The sequence below is a fragment of the Chiloscyllium plagiosum genome, unplaced genomic scaffold (assembly GCF_037043375.1).
Source record: "Chiloscyllium plagiosum isolate Xiang-an unplaced genomic scaffold, Cpla_swu_hap1 HiC_scaffold_18, whole genome shotgun sequence".
Lineage (NCBI taxonomy): Eukaryota > Metazoa > Chordata > Chondrichthyes > Orectolobiformes > Hemiscylliidae > Chiloscyllium > Chiloscyllium plagiosum.
This window is the reverse complement of record NW_028270156.1, coordinates 81,156,874-81,175,676: the sequence shown is the minus strand read 5'-3', so window position 1 is coordinate 81,175,676 and position 18,803 is coordinate 81,156,874. Positions and strand designations below refer to the sequence as shown.

At 46.6% G+C, this 18,803-nt stretch overlaps 1 protein-coding gene across 2 annotated transcripts in view; it reads right to left on the bottom strand.

Annotated features, from left to right (window-relative positions):
- Positions 1 to 18,803, bottom strand: part of fbxo3 (F-box protein 3) — a 59,075-nt gene that overhangs the window by 9,082 nt on the left and 31,190 nt on the right. For both annotated transcript variants that reach the window (XM_087996850.1, XM_087996849.1), the window contains exons 6-10: positions 18,561 to 18,606; positions 17,150 to 17,234; positions 16,343 to 16,465; positions 6,498 to 6,613; positions 4,129 to 4,319 (exon numbers count right to left, since the gene is read on the bottom strand). In XM_087996850.1, the coding sequence (XP_087852976.1) occupies positions 4,129 to 4,319; positions 6,498 to 6,613; positions 16,343 to 16,465; positions 17,150 to 17,234; positions 18,561 to 18,606 (561 nt within the window). The remainder of the gene's footprint in view (positions 1 to 4,128; positions 4,320 to 6,497; positions 6,614 to 16,342; positions 16,466 to 17,149; positions 17,235 to 18,560; positions 18,607 to 18,803) is intronic.

The following is an 18,803-nucleotide window of genomic DNA, read 5'->3' as shown; positions in this document are numbered from 1 at the left end:
GATAAGGGACCCAGCACTGATCCTTATGGCATGCTGCTGCACACTGGAACCCAGTCTCACAAACAGCCTTCTACCATCACTCTGTCTCCTGTCACTAAGCCAATTTTGGATCCACTTTGCCAAGGCATAAGACCATAAGGAGCAGACATTAGGCTATTTGACCCATCGAGTCTGTTCCACCAATCAATCATGTCTGAAAGGTTTTTCAACCCCATTTTCCCATTTCCTCCCTGTAAGCTTTGATCCCCTTGACAATCAAGAACATATCTATCGCTGTTTTAAATATACTTAATGACCACAGTCTACTGTGGCAATGAATTCCACAGATTCACCACTCTGCGGCTTAAGAAATTTCTCCTTATCTCCATTCTAAAAGGTTTTCCCTTTCCTCGAAGGCGGTGCCCTCGGGTTCTCGTCTCTCCTGTCAGAGGAAACAAATTCCCCAGCATCCATTCTATTCTGACCCTTTAGTATTCTGAAAGTTTCAATTGAATCCCCCTCCCTCATCCTTCTACACTCCATCGAGTATAGTCCCACAGTGCTCAAACGTTCCTCTCATATGTTTAACCTTTCATTCCTGGGATCATTCTCGTGAACCTCCTCTGGACCCAGTCCAGGGCCAACACATCTTTCCTGAGGGATAGGGCCCAAAATTGCTCACAATACTCTCAATGTGGTCTGACCAAAGCATTAGAAAGCTTCAGAAGTACAGTCAAAGAGTCATAGAGATGTACAGCATGGAAACAGACCCTTCAGTCCAACCGATCAAATATCCCAACCCAATCTAGTCCCACCTGCCAGCACCCAGCTCATATCCCTCCAAACCAAATAAATTTTGTCTATTTATCCTATCCATGCCCCTCATAATTTTGTGAACATTTATAAGGTCACCCCTCAGACTCCAACGCTCCAGGGAAAACAGCCCCAGCCTGTTCAGCCTCTCCCTGTAGCTCAGATCCTCCAACCCTGGCAACATCCTTGTAAATCTTTTCTGAACCCTTTCAAGTTTCACAACATCTTTCCAATAGGAAGGAGACCAGAATTGTATGCAATATTCCAACAGTGGCCTAACCAATGCCCTGTACAGCCGCAACATGACCTCCCAACTCCTGTACTCAATACTCTGACCAATAAAGGAAGGCATATCCCCAAACGCCTTCTTCACTATACTATCTACCTGTGACTCCACTTTCAAGGAGCTATGAACTTGCACTCCAAGGTCACTTTGTTCAGCAACACTCCCTAGGACCTTACCATTAAGGTATACATCCTGCTAAGATTTGCTTTCCCAAAATGCAGCACCTCGCATTTATCTGAATTAAACTCCATCTGCCACTTCTCAGCCCATTGGCCTATCTGGTCCAGATCCTGTTGTAATCTGAGGTAACCCTCTTCGCTATCCACTACACCTCCAATTTTGGTGTCATCTGCAAACTTACTAACTGTACCTCTTATGCTCACATCCAAATCATTTATGTAAATGAGAAACAGTAGAGGAACCAGCACCGATCCTTGTGGCACTCCACTGGTCACAGGTCTCCAGTCTGAAAAACAACCCTCCACCACCACCCTCTGTCTTCTACCTTTGAGTCAGTTCTGTATCCAAATGGCTAGTTCTCCCTGTATTCTGTGAGATCTAACCTTGCTAATCAATCTCCCATGGGGAACCTTGTCCAACGCCTTACTGAAATCCATATAGATCACATTTACCGCTCTGCCCTCATCAATCTTCTTTGTTACTTCCTCCAAAAACTCAATCAAATTTGTGAGACATGATTTCCCACGCTCAAAGCCATGTTGACTATCTCTAATTAGTCCTTGCCTTTCCAAATACATGTAACATGCTGTCCCTCACAATTCCCTCCAACAACTTGCCCACCACTGATGTCAGGCTCACTGGTCTATAGTTATCTGGCTTATCCTTACCATCCTTCTTAAACAGTGGGACCACATTAGCCAACCTCCAGTCTTCGGGCACCTCACCTGTGACTATTATGATACAAATATCTCAGCAAGAGGCCCAGCAATCACTTCTCTAGCTTCTCACAGAGTTCTAGAGTACAGCTGATCAGGTCCTGGGGACTTATCCACCTTTATGCGTTTCAAGACATCCAGCACTTCCTCCTCTGTAATTTGGACATTTTGCAAGGTGTCACCATCTATTTCCCTAAATATTATATCTTCCGTATCATTTTCCACAGTAATTACTGATGCAAAATACTCATTTAGTACCTCCACCATTTTCTGTGGCTCCACACAAAGGCCACCTTGCTGATCTTTGAGGTGCCCTATTTTCTCCCTAGTTACCCTTTTGTCCTTAACGTATTTGTAAAAGCCCTTTGGATTCTCCTTAATTCTATTTGCCAAAGCTATCTCATGTTTCCTCTTTGCCCTCCTGATTTCCCTCTGAAGTATACTCCTACTACCTTTCTCCTCTTCTAAGGATTCACTCGATCTATCCTGTCTATACATTACATATGCTTCCTTCTTTTTCTTAACCAAACTCTCAATTTCTTTAGTCATCCAGCATTCCTTATAGCTGCCAGCCTTTCTTCTCACCCTGAGAGGAACATACTTTTTCTGGATTCTTGTTATCTCATTTCTGAAGGCTTCCTATTTTCCAGCTGTACCTTTACCTGCGAACATCTGCCCCCAATCAGCTTTCGAAAGTTCTTGCCTATTACCATCAAAATTGGCCTTTCTCCAATTTCGAACTTCAACTTTTAGATATGGTCACATCCCTACTCTTATATTCTAGTCCTCTCAAGATGAATGACAACATTGTGTTTGTCTTCTTAACTACTGCAAGTTTACCTTGAGAGAATCCTGGACTTGGACTCCCAAGTCCCTTTGCCCTTCAGGTTTCTGAATTTTCTCCCCATTTAGAAAATAGTCTATGCCACTATTCTTCCTACCAAAGTGCATGACCTCACATTTTCCCATGATCCTCCTCTGACAAAGTTACGATGACTATCCTTGATCAAAACATTGCTTCTCTAAATGGAGAGTAATTCTCTACTACAGAATTTGCTTTGATAGTTTCTGGACGACTGACATGAGATTCAGTGGTCTGTAATTCCTGGTCCATCCCCTGTAAAGTAGAATCACATTAACAGTCCTCTAGTCATTCCATACACGTGAAAAAGTTTACTCTGCATGAAAAAATTGCCCTTAGGTCTTTTTTATATCTTTCCCCCCTCACCCTAAACCTCTGCCCTCTAGTTCTGGACTACCCCACGCCAGGAAAAAGACTTTGTCTATTTATCCTACTCATCCCCTCATGATTTTATAAACCTCTATACGGTCACCCCCTCAGCCTCGAACACTCCAGGGAAAACAGCCCCAGCCTATTCAACTTCTCCCTATAGCTCAAATCCTCCAACCCTGGCAACATGCTTGTAAATCTTTTCTGAACCCTTTCAGGTTTCACAACATCTTTCCGATAGGAAGGAGACTGGAATTGCAATATTCCAACAGTGGTCTAACCAACATCCTGTACAGCTGCAACATGACCTTCCAACACCTGTGCTCAATACTCTGACCAATAAAAGAAAGCATACCAAACACCTTCTTCACTATCCTATCTACCTCCGACTCCACTTTCAAGGAGCTTTGAACTTGCACACCAAGGAACACTCCCTAGGACCTTACCATTAAGAGTCCTGCTAAGATTTCCTTTCCCAAAACACAGCACCTCACATTTATCTAAATTAAACTCTATCTTCCATCTCGACTATTTGAAAATTTCGGTCGGGGCCCCTATAATTTCTTACCTCCCCGCCCACAGTAGCACACGAATACCTCCCAATTCCCTCCATCAATCTGTTCAAGTACTGAATTCTGTACCTACATTTGCCAGCTCCTGAGCAAAGATGAACACACCCTCCCTGCATTCATTATCAAGCAATCTGCACCCTCACTCAAACTCTTCTCTGTACGACTCATCCTCCACTCAATAGTCTTCTCTGTCATACTTACCTTCAACTTGATATTCGACTCTGCAAAACTCACCCTCCACTCAATAGTCTCCTCTATTAAACGCCAATGCACTCAAAAGTCGTCTCCCCTGTTTTCAATCAGATTGGATGATGTTTGCATTTTGACATTGTGATGGAGATGGTCACTCACCTGGTGAGCAGGCGGCACTCGCTGCGGCGGGCAGACCATACAGAACCTTGGGATGGTAACGTTGAAGGTGCTTCTGTGTTGGGAAAGATAGTGGAAGGTGTAGTAACCTTCCATATAACCCGAGGCAGTGGTGAAGGTGGTGCAGCTGGTATACTCGTGCACCGTACCAGGGCGCAGCACAGGGAATTCACCTGGAGGACAGAGAGAGAGAGAGAGAGAAAGTGAGAGACAAAACAGAAAAGAAAAAAAAAAAGAGAATGAGAGAGAACCTCAGACTGAATGGAACGATACGAGGAGTGAGATGGGGGGGGAACGCAGGCAGGGATTATGGGGGAGCCAAGAGTGGAGAATACCATGAGTTGGCTGGAGAGATGGAAACCAGAGAGGGGGGCGGCGGTGGCAGGTGACTAGGGACACAGGGATGGGCATTCAGGCAGAGAGACAGAAATGTAGGGGCAGGTTAGAGAGACAGAATGGCGTGGCCTAGAATGATAGAAACCTGAGGAGGCGCGGGGGAAGGCTAGAGAGAGAGAGACAAAGATGGGGTGGCGGGCAGGAAGCAGAGAGGCAGAGATGGGGTAGTGGGCAGGAGCATAGAGACAGAGATGGGGTGGTGGGCAGGAAGCAGAGAGACAGAGGTGGGGGGGGGGGGTTCGGCAGGAAGCCGAGAGACAGAGATGGGGGGGTTGGGCAGGAAGCAGAGAGACAGAGATGGGGTGGCGGGCAGGAAGCAGAGAGACAGAGATGGGGTGGTGGGCAGGAGCAGAGAGACAGAGATGGGGTGGTGGGCAGGAAGCCGAGAGACAGAGGTGGGGTCAGGCACCCGCCCGCACCAGCCAGACACCCAGACACAGCCCGCTCCAACGACACCGCCCGCACCCGGCCAGACGCCCAGACGCCGCCCATCCCAGCCAGACCCCCAGACACCGCCCGCCCGAGCCAGACACCCAGACACCGCCCGCCCGAGCCAGATACACAGACACCGCCCACCCCAGCCAGACACCGCCTGCACCAGCCAGACACCCAGATACTGCCTGCCCAAGCCAAACACCCAGACACCGCCCACACCAGCCAGACACCCAGACACAGCCCGCACCAGCCAGACACCCAGTCACAGTACGCATCAGCCAGACACCCAGACACAGCCCGCACCCGGCCAGACACCCAGACACAGCCCGCACCCGGCCAGACACAGCCTGCATCAGGCCAGATACCCAGACACAGCCTGCATCCAGCCAGACACCGCCCGCCCCAGCCAGACACCGCCTGTCCCAGCCAGACACTGCCTGCCCCAGCCAGACACCCAGACACCGCACACACCCGGCCAGACCCCCAGTCACCGCCCGCCCGAGCCAGACCCCCAGACACTGCCCGCCCCAGCCAGACCCCCCAGACACTGCCCGCCTCAGCCAGATACCCAAATACCGCCTTCCCCAGCCAGACACCCAGACACAGCCCACACCAGCCAGACACCCAGACACCGCCCACACCCGGCCAAACCCCCAGACACCGCCCGCCCCAGCCAGGCGCCCAGACACCGCCCGCCCCAGCCAGACACCCAGACACCCAGACACAGCCTGCTCCAACCAGACACCCAGACACAGCCCGCTCCAATCAGATACCGCCCGTCCCAGCCAGACACTCAGACACAACTCACATCAGGCAGACACCCAGACACTGCCCGCACCCAGCTAGACACCCAGACACAGCCCGCTCCAACCAGACACGCCCGCACCTGGCCAGACGTCCAGACGCCGCCCATCCTAGCCAGACACCCAGACACAGCCCGCTCCAACCAGACACTGCCCGCCCCCGGCCAGATGTCCAGACGCCGCCCGTCTCAGCCAGACACCCAGAAACAGCCCACACCAGCCAAACACACAGGCACTGCCCACGCCCCAATTCTCAGATACTGCTGACTCCCCAACCATTAGATGTGGAGAAGATTTCTTCAGCCAGCAGATGCTGAACTCACCACCACAGAAGGCTGTGAAGGTCAAGTCATTGACTGTATTCAAGACGGATGGAGTGGTTCTTAATTACTAAGTGGATCAAAAGTCATAGGATGAAGGCAAGAGAATAATGTTTCTCAACACATCAGCCATGGATCAATGTCAGAACAGACTCAATGGGCTGAATGCCTATCGTATGGCCTATGGACACACACTCCCCCTTTGCCTTGATAGAGCCCACATCCAGGCACTGCTGACACCCCGAAAAACGCAGCCCAGACAATGTCCACAGCACCACAACAAAAGTCCTTGCAGAAGTATCATGCTCCCAAAGTCCTCCCAGTCCGCACCCAAAGTCCTGGTCCCCTTCTTCCATCAGTTCCCAAGCTCCCACCACCAATCTCAATCACTTCATACCCACTACACCAGGACCCTGGACCTCCTCCACATCACCATTTGCATTGGTTATTTTCCAGTACCGACTGTCCAACTGACAGGCATTATCTGGTGAGGCATCCTCCACCATTTCAATCCTGTAGTGAGAGAGAGTGCACAGAAATTAACATGAGTCAATAAGAATGGCCTTGGAGTTAGTCAAAACTATGGACCAAAGCATTCTAACTCAAAATCAGAGCAAACATCAATAATTAAAAAGCATAACTGATGGCACACGACAATGTTGAGGGAGTCTCAGTGAGCTTTAGCAACTTATTTCTGTTTAAACTGTGTGTTTTTTAAAATTTCCCTGGGGTCGGGGAGTCCAGAACTAGAGGGCATAGGTTTAGGGTGAGAGGGGAAAGATATAAAAGAGACCTAAGGGGCAACTTTTTCATGCAGAGGGTGGTATGTGTATGGAATGAGCTGCCAGAGGAAGTGGTGGAGACTGGTACAGTTGCAACATTTAAAAGGCATCTGGATGGGTATTTGAATAGGAAGGGTTTGGAGGGATATGGGCCGGGTGCTGGCAGGTGGGACTAGATTGGGTTGGGATATCTGGTCAGCATGGACGGGTTGGGCCGAAGGGTCTGTTTCCGTGCTGTACATCTCTGTGACTCTATTGTAGACGTCACTGATAGGAAAGCATTCATTTCCATTCTCTACTTGCCCAGAGGATAGATAAAGTTAACATGTTTTGATTCACAGTTATGCGTAGGCCAGACTGGGTAAGGACGGCAGATTTCTTTCTTAATAAGTATGTAAGAGAACCAGATGGATGGTATTTTTAAAATGACAATTGACAACACTTAACATGGCCTTGTCAGAGCATGCATTCAGTAATTTAGAAAACTCTGAATCAATGAAAAGTAAGTGTTCATAAAATAATTCTTTAATAAGTCTTCAGTGATTTCCCTTCCATTCATTTGTCTCATGAATAGAGAATTGGCAGGACATGTCAATCTCACAGAACACACAATTAAGCAGCCACTGGTGTTCCTGTGGTATAGAGCCAAGGCTGAGAATAGTATATTACTGATAATGGTCAGCCCACAGTTTCAAACTTGTATTGCCTGAAGCCAACCTGAGGCAGACTTGATAATTTTTCAGATGCATTTCTTTCAACCGAGGATGCAACGAGGTGGGGAGCCAAGTGACCATAACAGAGCCCAAATAATCTGCTGAGTAACTTTTTGCTGAACATGTTATCTGATAACAACATTAAAGAACCCTTTCGTCACTTTATTCATGATTTGCCCTGATGTTCGTATGCAGGACATACTTGAACAATGTTCCACATTGTTGAGTTCAATGTTGTAGCTGACCGGGAACAGCTTGGTTAGAGTGCTGTTTAGTTCCTTCATTACTATTGTCAAAATATAGTTGGGATCACTGCGTCTGCGGTCTCCAGTATTCTCAGCCATTTCTTGATTAAACATGGAGTGAACTGAATTGTCTGAAGACTGGTATCAGGGAAGAGGCGACGGCATAGTGGGATGGTCGCAGCTCTAGCAATTGAGATCCAAGAAATGTTCTGGGGACCTGAATTTGAATCCTACCAGGACAAACGATGGAATTTGAATTCAACAATATCTGGAATTAAACTTTTAAAAACAATGACCATTGCTGATTGTCATTAAAGCAAATCTGGTTCACTAATTTGAATGGATTAGATTAGATGTTTAGATTACATTACAGTGTGGAAACAGGCCCTTCGGCCCAACAAGTCCACACCGACCCACCGAAGCGCAACCCACCCATACCCCTACATTTACCCCTTACCCAACACTACGGGCACGCAGACACGGGGAGAACGTGCAAACTCCACACAGTTCAATTCCCACCTGAGGCGGGAATTGAACCCGGGTCTCAGGCGCTGTGAGGCAGCAGTGCTAACCACTGTGCCACCGTGCCGCCCGTGATTTAGCAAAGCAAATTTTCCATCAATATCTGGTTGGCTTACATGTGACTTAAGATAAACAACAATATTGTTGATTCTTAACAGCTCTCAAAAATGGCTAGGCAAGGACTCAACTGGATCAAGCTGCTAGGAAGTATCAAAAAGGAGAGATCTCCTGGCATTGACTTCAGCACCAGAAATGATATCCGACACTGCTGACCTGCAAAGCCTTCCTTACTAATATCTGCAGGCCAATGCCACAATCCCAAAATAAGGACAGCTTCTCACAGACTAGTCAAGCAACAACCTTATATAGTCATACTCATGGAATCGTACCTTACAGACATTATCCCAGACACCACCATCACTATCCCTGGATATGTCCTGTCCCACTGTCACAGGGCACTCAGCAGAGATGGCAGCACCTTGTTAAACAGTTGGATGGTAGTTGCCTTGGGAGTCCTCAGCACTGATTCCAGACTTCATGAAGTCTCATGCCATCAGGTTAAATCTAGGCACGGAAACCTCCTACTGATTACCATGCACTCTCCCTCAGCTGACAGATCAGTACTCCTCCATATTGAACATTAGGAGGAAGCACGGAGGGTGGCAAGAGTGCTAAATGCACTGTGGGTTGGGGATTTCAATTTCCAACACCAACAGTGGCTTGGCAACAACATGATTTAGGACCTAACTAGCTCAAGGACATAGCTGCTAGGCAGGGTCGCAGCAGGTAGCACAGGAATCAATAAAAGGGAAAAACGTATTTAGATTAGATTAGATTAGATTAGATTCCCTACAGTGTGGAAACAGGCCCTTCGGCCCAACAAGTCCATACCGACCCTCCGAAGAGTAACCCACCCAGACCCTCTGCCTAATGCACCTAACACTATGGACAATCTTAACATGGCTAATTCACCTGACCTGCACATCTTTGGACTGTGGGAGGAAATCGGAGCCCGGAGGAAACTCACGCAGACACGGGGAGAACGTGCAAACTCCACACAGACAGTCGCCCAAAGCTAGAATTGAACCCAAGTCCCTGGTGCTGCGAGGCATCAGTGCTAACCACTGAGCCACCATGCCACTCTTTGACCTCATCCTCACAAATCTGCCAGTTGCAGGTGGTCCATGACAATACTGCTAAGAGTGACAACCATGACAGCCTCATGGAAACAAACTCCCAGCATCACATTTTAGCTACCCTTGTACAAACCCTTGTACCCCTGTAAAGACCTGTAAACAGATCGAACAACTCAAGACTAGCATCCCGTGGCACCGTGGGCCATTGACAGCAGCAGAATCACACTGCAGCACAATCCACAACCTCAGCCTGGCGTTTTCCACATTCCACCAACACTACCAGGTTAGGAGATAAATGCTTTTTTTTTAATTTTAAAATTTAAATCTAAATTTTAAAAAATCAGCAGCTAGACCAGCATTAATTGCCCATCCCTAATTGGCAAGATTCGATCACATTGCTGTAGGTCTGGAGTCATACGGAAGCTAGAGCAGGTGAGGATGGCGGTTTCCTTCCCTATAGGACATCAACAAACCAGATGGGTTTTTCCAATAATTGACAATGGTTTCATGGTCATCAATAAATACTTAATCTCAGATTTTTATGGGATTGAACCCGGGTTCCGAGAACATTACCTTGGTCTCTGGATTAACAGCCCAACGATAATGCCAGTAAGCCAGTGCCTCCCAAATTCAATGAACAGTGCAGGAGGTCATGCCAGTAGGAGCACTACACATGGTGAAGCAATCAAACAAGACTACCTGCATGCTAAACAGGATTGGCAGACCAGATGAGCAGAACTAAGTGATCCTACAAAACAGAGTCAGAGGTTTACAGCATGGTAACAGTCTCTTCAGCTCATGCTGCCCAGTTTTCACAATTAAACTAGCCCCATTTGCCTGCGGTTAATCCACATCCCTCCATACCCATTCCATCTATGTACCTGTCTGAATGTTTCTTAAATGAGCAAACTGTACTACCTTCCACCACCAGCTCTGCTCCAGACACTTGCCACCCTCTGTGTGAAAACAATTGCCCCTGTGGACCCTTTTGTATCTCTCCCGTTTCACCTAAAGCCTATGCCCTCCAGACTCCCTTCCATGGAAAAAGCTGCGGGCTATCTGCCTTAAATATGTTCCTCATGATTTTATAGGTCTCTGTAAGGTCAGCCCTCAGTTTCCTAAGCTTCAGCGAAAAAAATCACAGCCTATCCAACCTCTCCTTCTAGCTCAAATCTTCCAGTCCAGGCAGCATCCAAGTAAATGCTTTCTGAATGCTTTTTAGTTTCATAATATCCTTTCTATAGGGCAACCAGAATTGCAGGCAGTACTCCAAATGTAGTCTCACCAATGACTTGTACAGCTGTAACAAGATGTCCCAACTCCTATACTCAATGTTCTGACAGATGAAAGCAAGTACGTTGAAAGCCTTTTTCATCATCCTGTCTACCTGTGACTCCACTTTCAAGGAGCTAGGAACCTGTACCCCGAGATCTCTGTTCAATGACACTCCCTAGGGCCAAGTTGATTGACTGTATCAGTCCTGGCCTCACCTGACCCACCAAAATGCAATGCCTTGCATTTATCTAAATGGAGCTCCACTTGCCATTCCACGGTGCACTGACCCAGTTAAACAAGATCTCACTGCATTCCCAGATAACATTCTTCACTGTCCACTGTACCACCAATCTCAGTGTCATCCACTAATTTATTACCCATACCTCCTAAATTCTCATCCAAATCATTTATATACATTATGGATAACAGTAGATCCAGTACATTAAAAAAAAGACCCTCTACCACCACCCTCCGTCCTCTACCGCCAAGGCAATTTTTGTATCCGGAGTCAATAGATAAACGGTTAGAAAAGCACAGCAGGTCAGACAGCATTCTGAGAAGCAGGAAAGTCAACGTATCTGACCTTTTGTCAAGTCTGGGGATGGGGAGCTGAAAGTTAAAATGGGGGGAGCAGTTGGTGAGATGATGGTAGGTGGATGCATTTAGGAGTTATTGTGATTAATCAGTGGGAAGAGTGGAGCCAATACGTGAGCAGGAAGCTCAGCTCAGGTCAGGGAGTTGAGAGGGAGGCTGGGATTGGAGAGATCTTGAAGCTGGTGAAGTCAACGTTGAAGCCACTGGGCTGTTAGCTCCCCAGGTGAAGTATAAGTTTACGTTTGCTTTCACTCTGACAGTGGAGGAGACCAAGGATGGACATGTTACCAGGGAATGGGAGGGGCAATTAAAATGGATGGCAACAGGAAGGTCCCAGTTGGTTGGTGTGTGCACAGCACAGGTGCTTCACGAACCGGTCCCTGAGTCGGTGTTTGGTCTCCCTGATATAGAGGAGACCACATCAGGAGCAACTGATATAGAAGATCAGGTTGGACGAAGTGCAGGTCAAACTCTGATGAATCTGGAAGGATTGTTTGGGGTCTTCGACACAAGTCACAGTGGAGGTGTTCGTGCAGGTGATGTACCTCTTGCAATTGCAACAAAAGGTACAGGGTGTGGCGGAGAAGTTGTGGGGAGTGTAGAGTTGATAAGGGAAATGCAGAGCGAACAGTCCCTGCAGAAAATGGACAGGGGTGGAAAAAGGAAATATCGTTCTGATGGTGAGGTCTGATTGTAGGGACGGAAATGTCAGAGGATGATGCACTGGATTCGGAGGTTGGTGGGGTGGTACATGAGGACTAAGCGGTCTCTATCTTTATTGTTGGGAGAAGGGGGTCTGAGGACAGAAGTGTGGGAAATGGAGGAGATGCAGTTGAAGGCATCATCAAATACCGAGAAGGGGAAACTACGGTCCCTAAAGTAAGAGGATATCTAGGAGGTCCTGAAATAGAATGCTTCATCCTGGGAGATGTGGCAGAGGTAGAGGAATTGAGAGTATGGGATAGCATTTTTGCAGGAGGTGAGAAGAGATGTAGTTGAGGGTGTTGTGGGAGTCAGTGGATTGGAAGTGGACGTGAGTCGATTTCTGGAGATGGAGATGGAGACGGAGAGGCCCAGGAAGGGGAGGGAGGCATTGGAAACAGTCCGGGGGTGAATTTGAGGTGGGGTGGAAGGTGTTAGCTAATTTGGTGAACTGCTCAAGGTCCTCATGGGAGGTTGAGGCAGCGCCGATGTAGCTATCAACATATCAGAGAAAGAGATGAGGGATGGGGCCGGTGTAGTTGTGGAAGAGGGGCAGTTCCACAAATCCTACAAAGAGACAGGACCATATTGGGCGCCCACAGCCACTACTTTGGTTTGCAGGAAGTGCTAGGAATCAAAGGAAAAATTGCTGAGGATGAGGATCAGTTCTGCTAAGCAAATGAGTGTGTCAGTGGAGGGTCTGCTTGGGCCTAGGAGAGAGGAAGTAGTGGAGAGCTTTCAGGCTCTCCGTGTCAGGGATACAGGTGTAAAGGGCCTGTACGTCCGTGGTGAAGTTGAGGTGTTGGGGGCTGGGGAATTGAAAGTTTTAGAACAGGTCGAGGGCATGGGTAGTGTCACCTGCATTCCTACCTGGATCCAACTATCACCATCCCACCTACTCTCTCCCTAGCCCCAATCCCTTCACTCCATTTACTTCTGGGCTCCCTTCCCCCGTTCTGACAAAGGGTTTTGTTCCAAAATGTTGACTTTGCTGCTCCTCAGATGTTGTCTGATCTGTTGTGTTTTTTCAGCCTCACATCTACTGACTCTGACTCCCAGCATCTGCAATCCTCACTGTCTCCAATTTTGTATCCAATTGGTCAGCTCTTCCTGAATCCAATGAGATTTAACCTTACTCAACACCCTACCATGGGGTACCTCATCAAAGGCCTTGTTAAAGTTCACATAGTCAACATCTATCACACTGGCCTCATCTACTTCTTTGGTCACCCCTTCAAAAAACCTCAAATCCATGAGACATGATTTTCCACATGCAAAGTCATGCTGACTATCCCCAAATGAGTCTTTGCCTCTCCAGACACCTGTAGATTCCCCTCTAACAACTAACCCACCCCTAATGTTAGGCTCATCAGTGTGTAGTTCCTAGACATTTCCCAACAACCTTTCTTAAATACTGACACAATATCAGCCAACTTCCAATCTTCCTGCACTTCACCAGTGGCTGTCATTGATACAAATATCTCCGCTAGAGGCCATGCAATTTCCTCCCTAGCCTCCCACAAAGTCCTAGATGCACTTCATCAGGTCCTGGGGATTTACCTACCTTAATGTGTTTTAAGACTGACAGTACCTCCTCTTCTATGTGGACTCTCTTCAACACATCACTAAGTTCCCTAGCATCCATACTTTTCTCAACACTAAATACTGGCACAAATTCATTTAGGATCTTACCCATCTCTTGCGACTCTGCACTCAGACAGCCTTGTTGATCTTTAAGAGGCCCTATTGTCTCCCTAGTTACTCTTATGCATTCACGTACCTGGAGAATCTCTTTGGGATTCTCCTATATCCTGTCTGCTAAAGCCATCTTATAGCCCTCCTGACTGTTCTTAGTTTAGATTTAGATTACATTACAGTGTGGAAACAGGCCCTTCGGCCCAACAAATCCACACCGACCCGCCGAAGCGAAACCCATCCATACATTTACCCCTTACCTAACACTACGGGCAATTTAATATGGCCAATTCACCTGGCCCTGCACATCTTTGTGACTGTGGGAGGAAACCGGAGCACCCGGAGGAAACCCACGCAGACACGGGGAGAACGTGCAAACTCCACACAGTCAGTCGCCTGAGGCGGGAATTGAACCCGGGTCTCTGGCGCTGTGAGGCAGCAGTGCTAACCACTGTGCCACCGTGCCGCCCATACACTGACACCCTCTATACTGCTCAAGCAATTTCCCTAACCACTCCCTATACATGTCATCTGCTTCCTTCTTTATCTTGACCAGAGCTTCAATACCTCTAGTTATTTAGGGTTCCCTTACTCTCCATTCTAACAAGGATATGTTGGCCCTGAACCCTCATTAACTCACTTTTGCAAGTCTCCCACTTGCCAGACATCCCTTTGCCTGCCAACGGTCTCCCCCAAACAACATTTGAAAGACCATCAAAACTGGCCTTGTCCCAGTTTAGAATCTTGTGGACCAAACCTACCCTTTTCCATAGCTATTTTAAAAATAATGGAATTACGGCCACTCTTCCCAAACTGAAGCCCCACTAACACTTCTATCACTTGCCCCTCCTTATTTCCCAAGAGGAGGTCAAGTTTTGCTCCTTCTTTGGTCGGGCCATCCACAAACTGCATGAGGAATTCGTCCTGAACACACAAATTTATCTCCATCCAAGCACTTACCACTATGACAGTCCCAATCATTGTTTGGAAAGTTAAAATCCTTTACAATTCTTGCAGTTATCTGCAATCTGCTTACATATTTGTTCCTCAATCTCCACTGACTATTGGGGGCCCTATAGTACAATGCTATCAAGATGACCTTCCCCTTTTTATTTCTCAGATCCAAGCTGGAGTCCTGCCACATCCAGTTGTGAATCAGTAGTGCACTATTATACAACTCACTGGAGGAGGAGATTTCACAAATATCCCATCCTCAATGATGGAAGAGCTCAACACATCAGTGCAAAAGATAAGGCTGAAACATTCAAATCAATCTTTGCAGAAGTGCCAATCCATCTCAGACCCCTCCTACTGGAGGTCAGTCATCTCAGCTACAAGACATCTTTGCAGGAGTTCCTCAAGGTGGTGCCCTAGCCCAACCATCTTCAGCCGCTTCATAAATTACCTTCCCTCCATTATAAGTGGGGATGTTTACCAATGACTGTACCATTTATGACTCCTCAGCCACTGAAGCAGTCCATGTTCAAATGCAGTAAGATCTGGACAATATCCAGACTTAGGCTGACATGTGACAAATAACATTGAAACCACAGCAGAACCAGGCAATGACCATCTCCAATGAGAGAGAATCTAACCATCTACTTCTGACATTCACTGGTGTTATCATTACTGAATGCCCCACAATTGACTAGAAACTGAACCAGAATTGCCATATAAATACTGTGGCTATAACAGCAGGTCAGATTCTAAGATTACTGCAGCATTATCTCACCTCCTGACTCCCCAGAGCCCGCCACTAATCTACAAGGCAAGATTGTGACAGAATAATCCCCAGTTGCCTGAAAGTGCATTTCTAACAAGTGCACCATTCATGCCTGTTTGCTGGCACCACATCCACCATCTTCAACATTCATGCCCTTCCCCAACAGACGTGTATGCTATCCAAAAGATCCCACAGAAATTCACCAAAGATCCTTAGACGACACCTTCCAAACTCACAACCACGACTATCTATAAATATGGGATGCACATGCATGAGAACAACAAGTTCTGCTCCTGACTTTGGAACTAGGGGTAGTTCCTCTATAAGGTTGTGTTCTTGTACAACTCCGCATTATAGAAAAATCGTGCTTTAAAAACAGCACTTAAATGTGTTGCCGATGTAATCGCCAATATGTTTTCAAAGTTTGCGCTTTAGAAACAGTGCACCCAATTCCTCAAACACATTCCAGCGAATTCACATCAACAAAGCTCGCGTTATGGAAGAATGACCTGTATATTGGCCATTCCTTCACTGTCACTAAATGAAAATCCTGGATAGTCAATGTCTGACAGCACAGAGTACTCCTAAACCTCAAGAACTGCAGTAGATCAAGGAGGAAACACTACCCTCACATGACAATTAGGGAAGGGCAATAAATGTTTGCCCAGTCACACCTGGTCCACATCTTAAGAATGAATTAAAAAGGGATGCATTTCCATTCGGAATTTAAACCAATGTGATAACCATTTGTACAACAAATTCAATCCAATTCCACAACTTTTAAGTTGTTCTGAAGTCTCTAATCTGGCCCAGACACAGCTGATAGGGTTGAAGAAGAAGGGCCAGCATACATACCTGATTCTGTATGAGAAGAAATAATGTGGTGGGTGCACCGAGCTCAATTCTGGGAGGAAGGAGGTGGCTACAGATATGATAATATCCCCAGTTCGAGCCACCCAACTTTCGTCATGAATGTACCTGGGAAAGAGAGAATCACGTCAACAGAGAATGAATTGGCATACAGGACAGTAGCCAGCAAGAAACCTGATCAAACTGGAACAGGACCATATATATCTGGTGGGAACACAAGGGCCAAATACACATGGTAGGCATACATAAATTACTACATACTGTCTGCACACAATCATTCAAATAATCCAGAGCAAACTGAATTAGGATCTGAAATGGAATAACATGCAGGGTTATGAGAAGGCTGGGGAGTAGCATTAATTGAATTATTTAGGTGCAGACACAGTGGGCTGAATGGTCTCCTCTTCCACCAGAACAAATCTGATTCAGGGAGACATGGTCAGAATGAGACACATACATGCTACCATACGTGCTTGCATATGCATTGGGACACGCTCCCTCAGATCCACACAGACTTCCAAATGCAACGTACAAGCACTTCCATCCAATGTAGTGCACATAGTGCGCACACACACACTCCAAACACAGTGTACAAGGCACCCGATGTGTGTACGCAAATAAAGTGCAGCATATGAGACAGACACAGATAAATGTGCATACCCAGAATGTTTATGCCTTGTAGCCTTACACACAAAGACATATGTGTGCACAACACAAAGCACAGCGAACAAGGTGTAAACATACAACCCCCCCCCATGCACACCCAGAAAAGAAACATATAAACACACTGACCGGAATATCTGGTCTCGGATGATGGGATATCGCCCTGAAATTACATTGTGGACAAACTTGGTGAACCATTCTGTGAATGAGGTGCCTGGAAACAGGAAAAATAACATTAACCCTTACACTGTTGATTAACCTTTTGTGACATGACCTTGTTCAATGAGAACAAATCACATTTTGCAATGGAAAACATTCACGCTTCACTGCCCAATCTTACACTGTCCAACCTCTACAGAATCTGGAGAGACCTGCAATACATACAAATCAAACCCACCGTAAGCCTAATTTTTGAGGGAGGGAGAAGCCAACACCAACAGGCTAATGGAATCCACTCAAGGCTGGTGAAATCAGAAACTCTGGATTTGGAGAAGACACTATTCCGTATTCGTTAGACAGCACAATAGTGGTCTACAGAATACAGCAAAGACAAGCTGACAAGAGACTACGGAACTGTGGAATTAAAACACATCATAAATTAACAGCTTGATCATACAGTCCTACAGCATGGAGACAACCCCTTCAGCCCAAAGGTCCACCTTGGCCAAAATGTCTATCCAAGCAAACTCGGTTTCCCTGAACTTAGCCCATATCCTTCTAAACCTTTCATATCCATGTATGTCCAAATGCCTTTGAAATGTTGTTAATGTACACGCCTCAACCACTTCTGCTAGCAGCGCATACCACCCTCTGTGTAAAAACACTGCCCCTCAGGTTCCCTTCTATTCTTTCCCCTCTAACCTTAAACTAATGTCCTCTAGTCCTCAATTCCCCAACCCTGGGAAAAAGACTGAGTGCATTCACTCTATCCATGTCTCTGATGATCTTATACATTTCCATAAGATTCCCCCTTCAGTCTCCTATGCTCTAAAGAAAAAGTTCCTACTTGTCCAGCCTCTCCCTAAAACTGACACTCGAGTCCTGGCAACATCCTTGTAAATTTTTTCTGCACTCTTTTCCAGTTGAATCCTTCCTATAGCAAGGTGATCAAAACTAAACACAATACCCCACGTGCAGCCTCACCAACATCCTATACAACTGCAACTTAACTTTCTAACTTCCACACTGAATGCCCTGACTGATGAAGGCCAGTGCGCCAAAAGCCTTCTTCCCTGTCCTGTCTACCTATGATTCCATTTTCAAAAAACCATGCACCTGAACTCCAAGGTCCCTCTGTTCCACTACACTCCTTAAGGCCCTACTATTCACCATGAAACTCCTACCTTGCTTTGACTTTCTAAAATGCGACACCTCACACTTATCTATATTAAGCTCCATTTGGTCAGTCTGTGCACTTAAGGAAAGGTGGAAAAGTCAGATACAAAGGACTATCAAAATAAGCTGGTTTCATTCACTGGCAGCTGAACAGTAGAGTCCAATTCCACAACAAGAGAAGGGTCAGGCAATTGGAACTCCATACCTGTGAGGAACATGTCAACAACAGACGGATCGCAAGCCATCTGATTCTGTGGAAGAGAGGAGAACCATATCATTTTGGGTACTACCAGATAGGAGTTACACAGCACATACACACATCATCCTATGAGCTGATCAGACAGGAGGAACAGAGCAGACACACACCACTCTGAACACTGATCAACCAGCATTTGCAGAGCTTACAGTCATAGAAATCAACAACACAGAAAAGGCCCTTCGACATTTG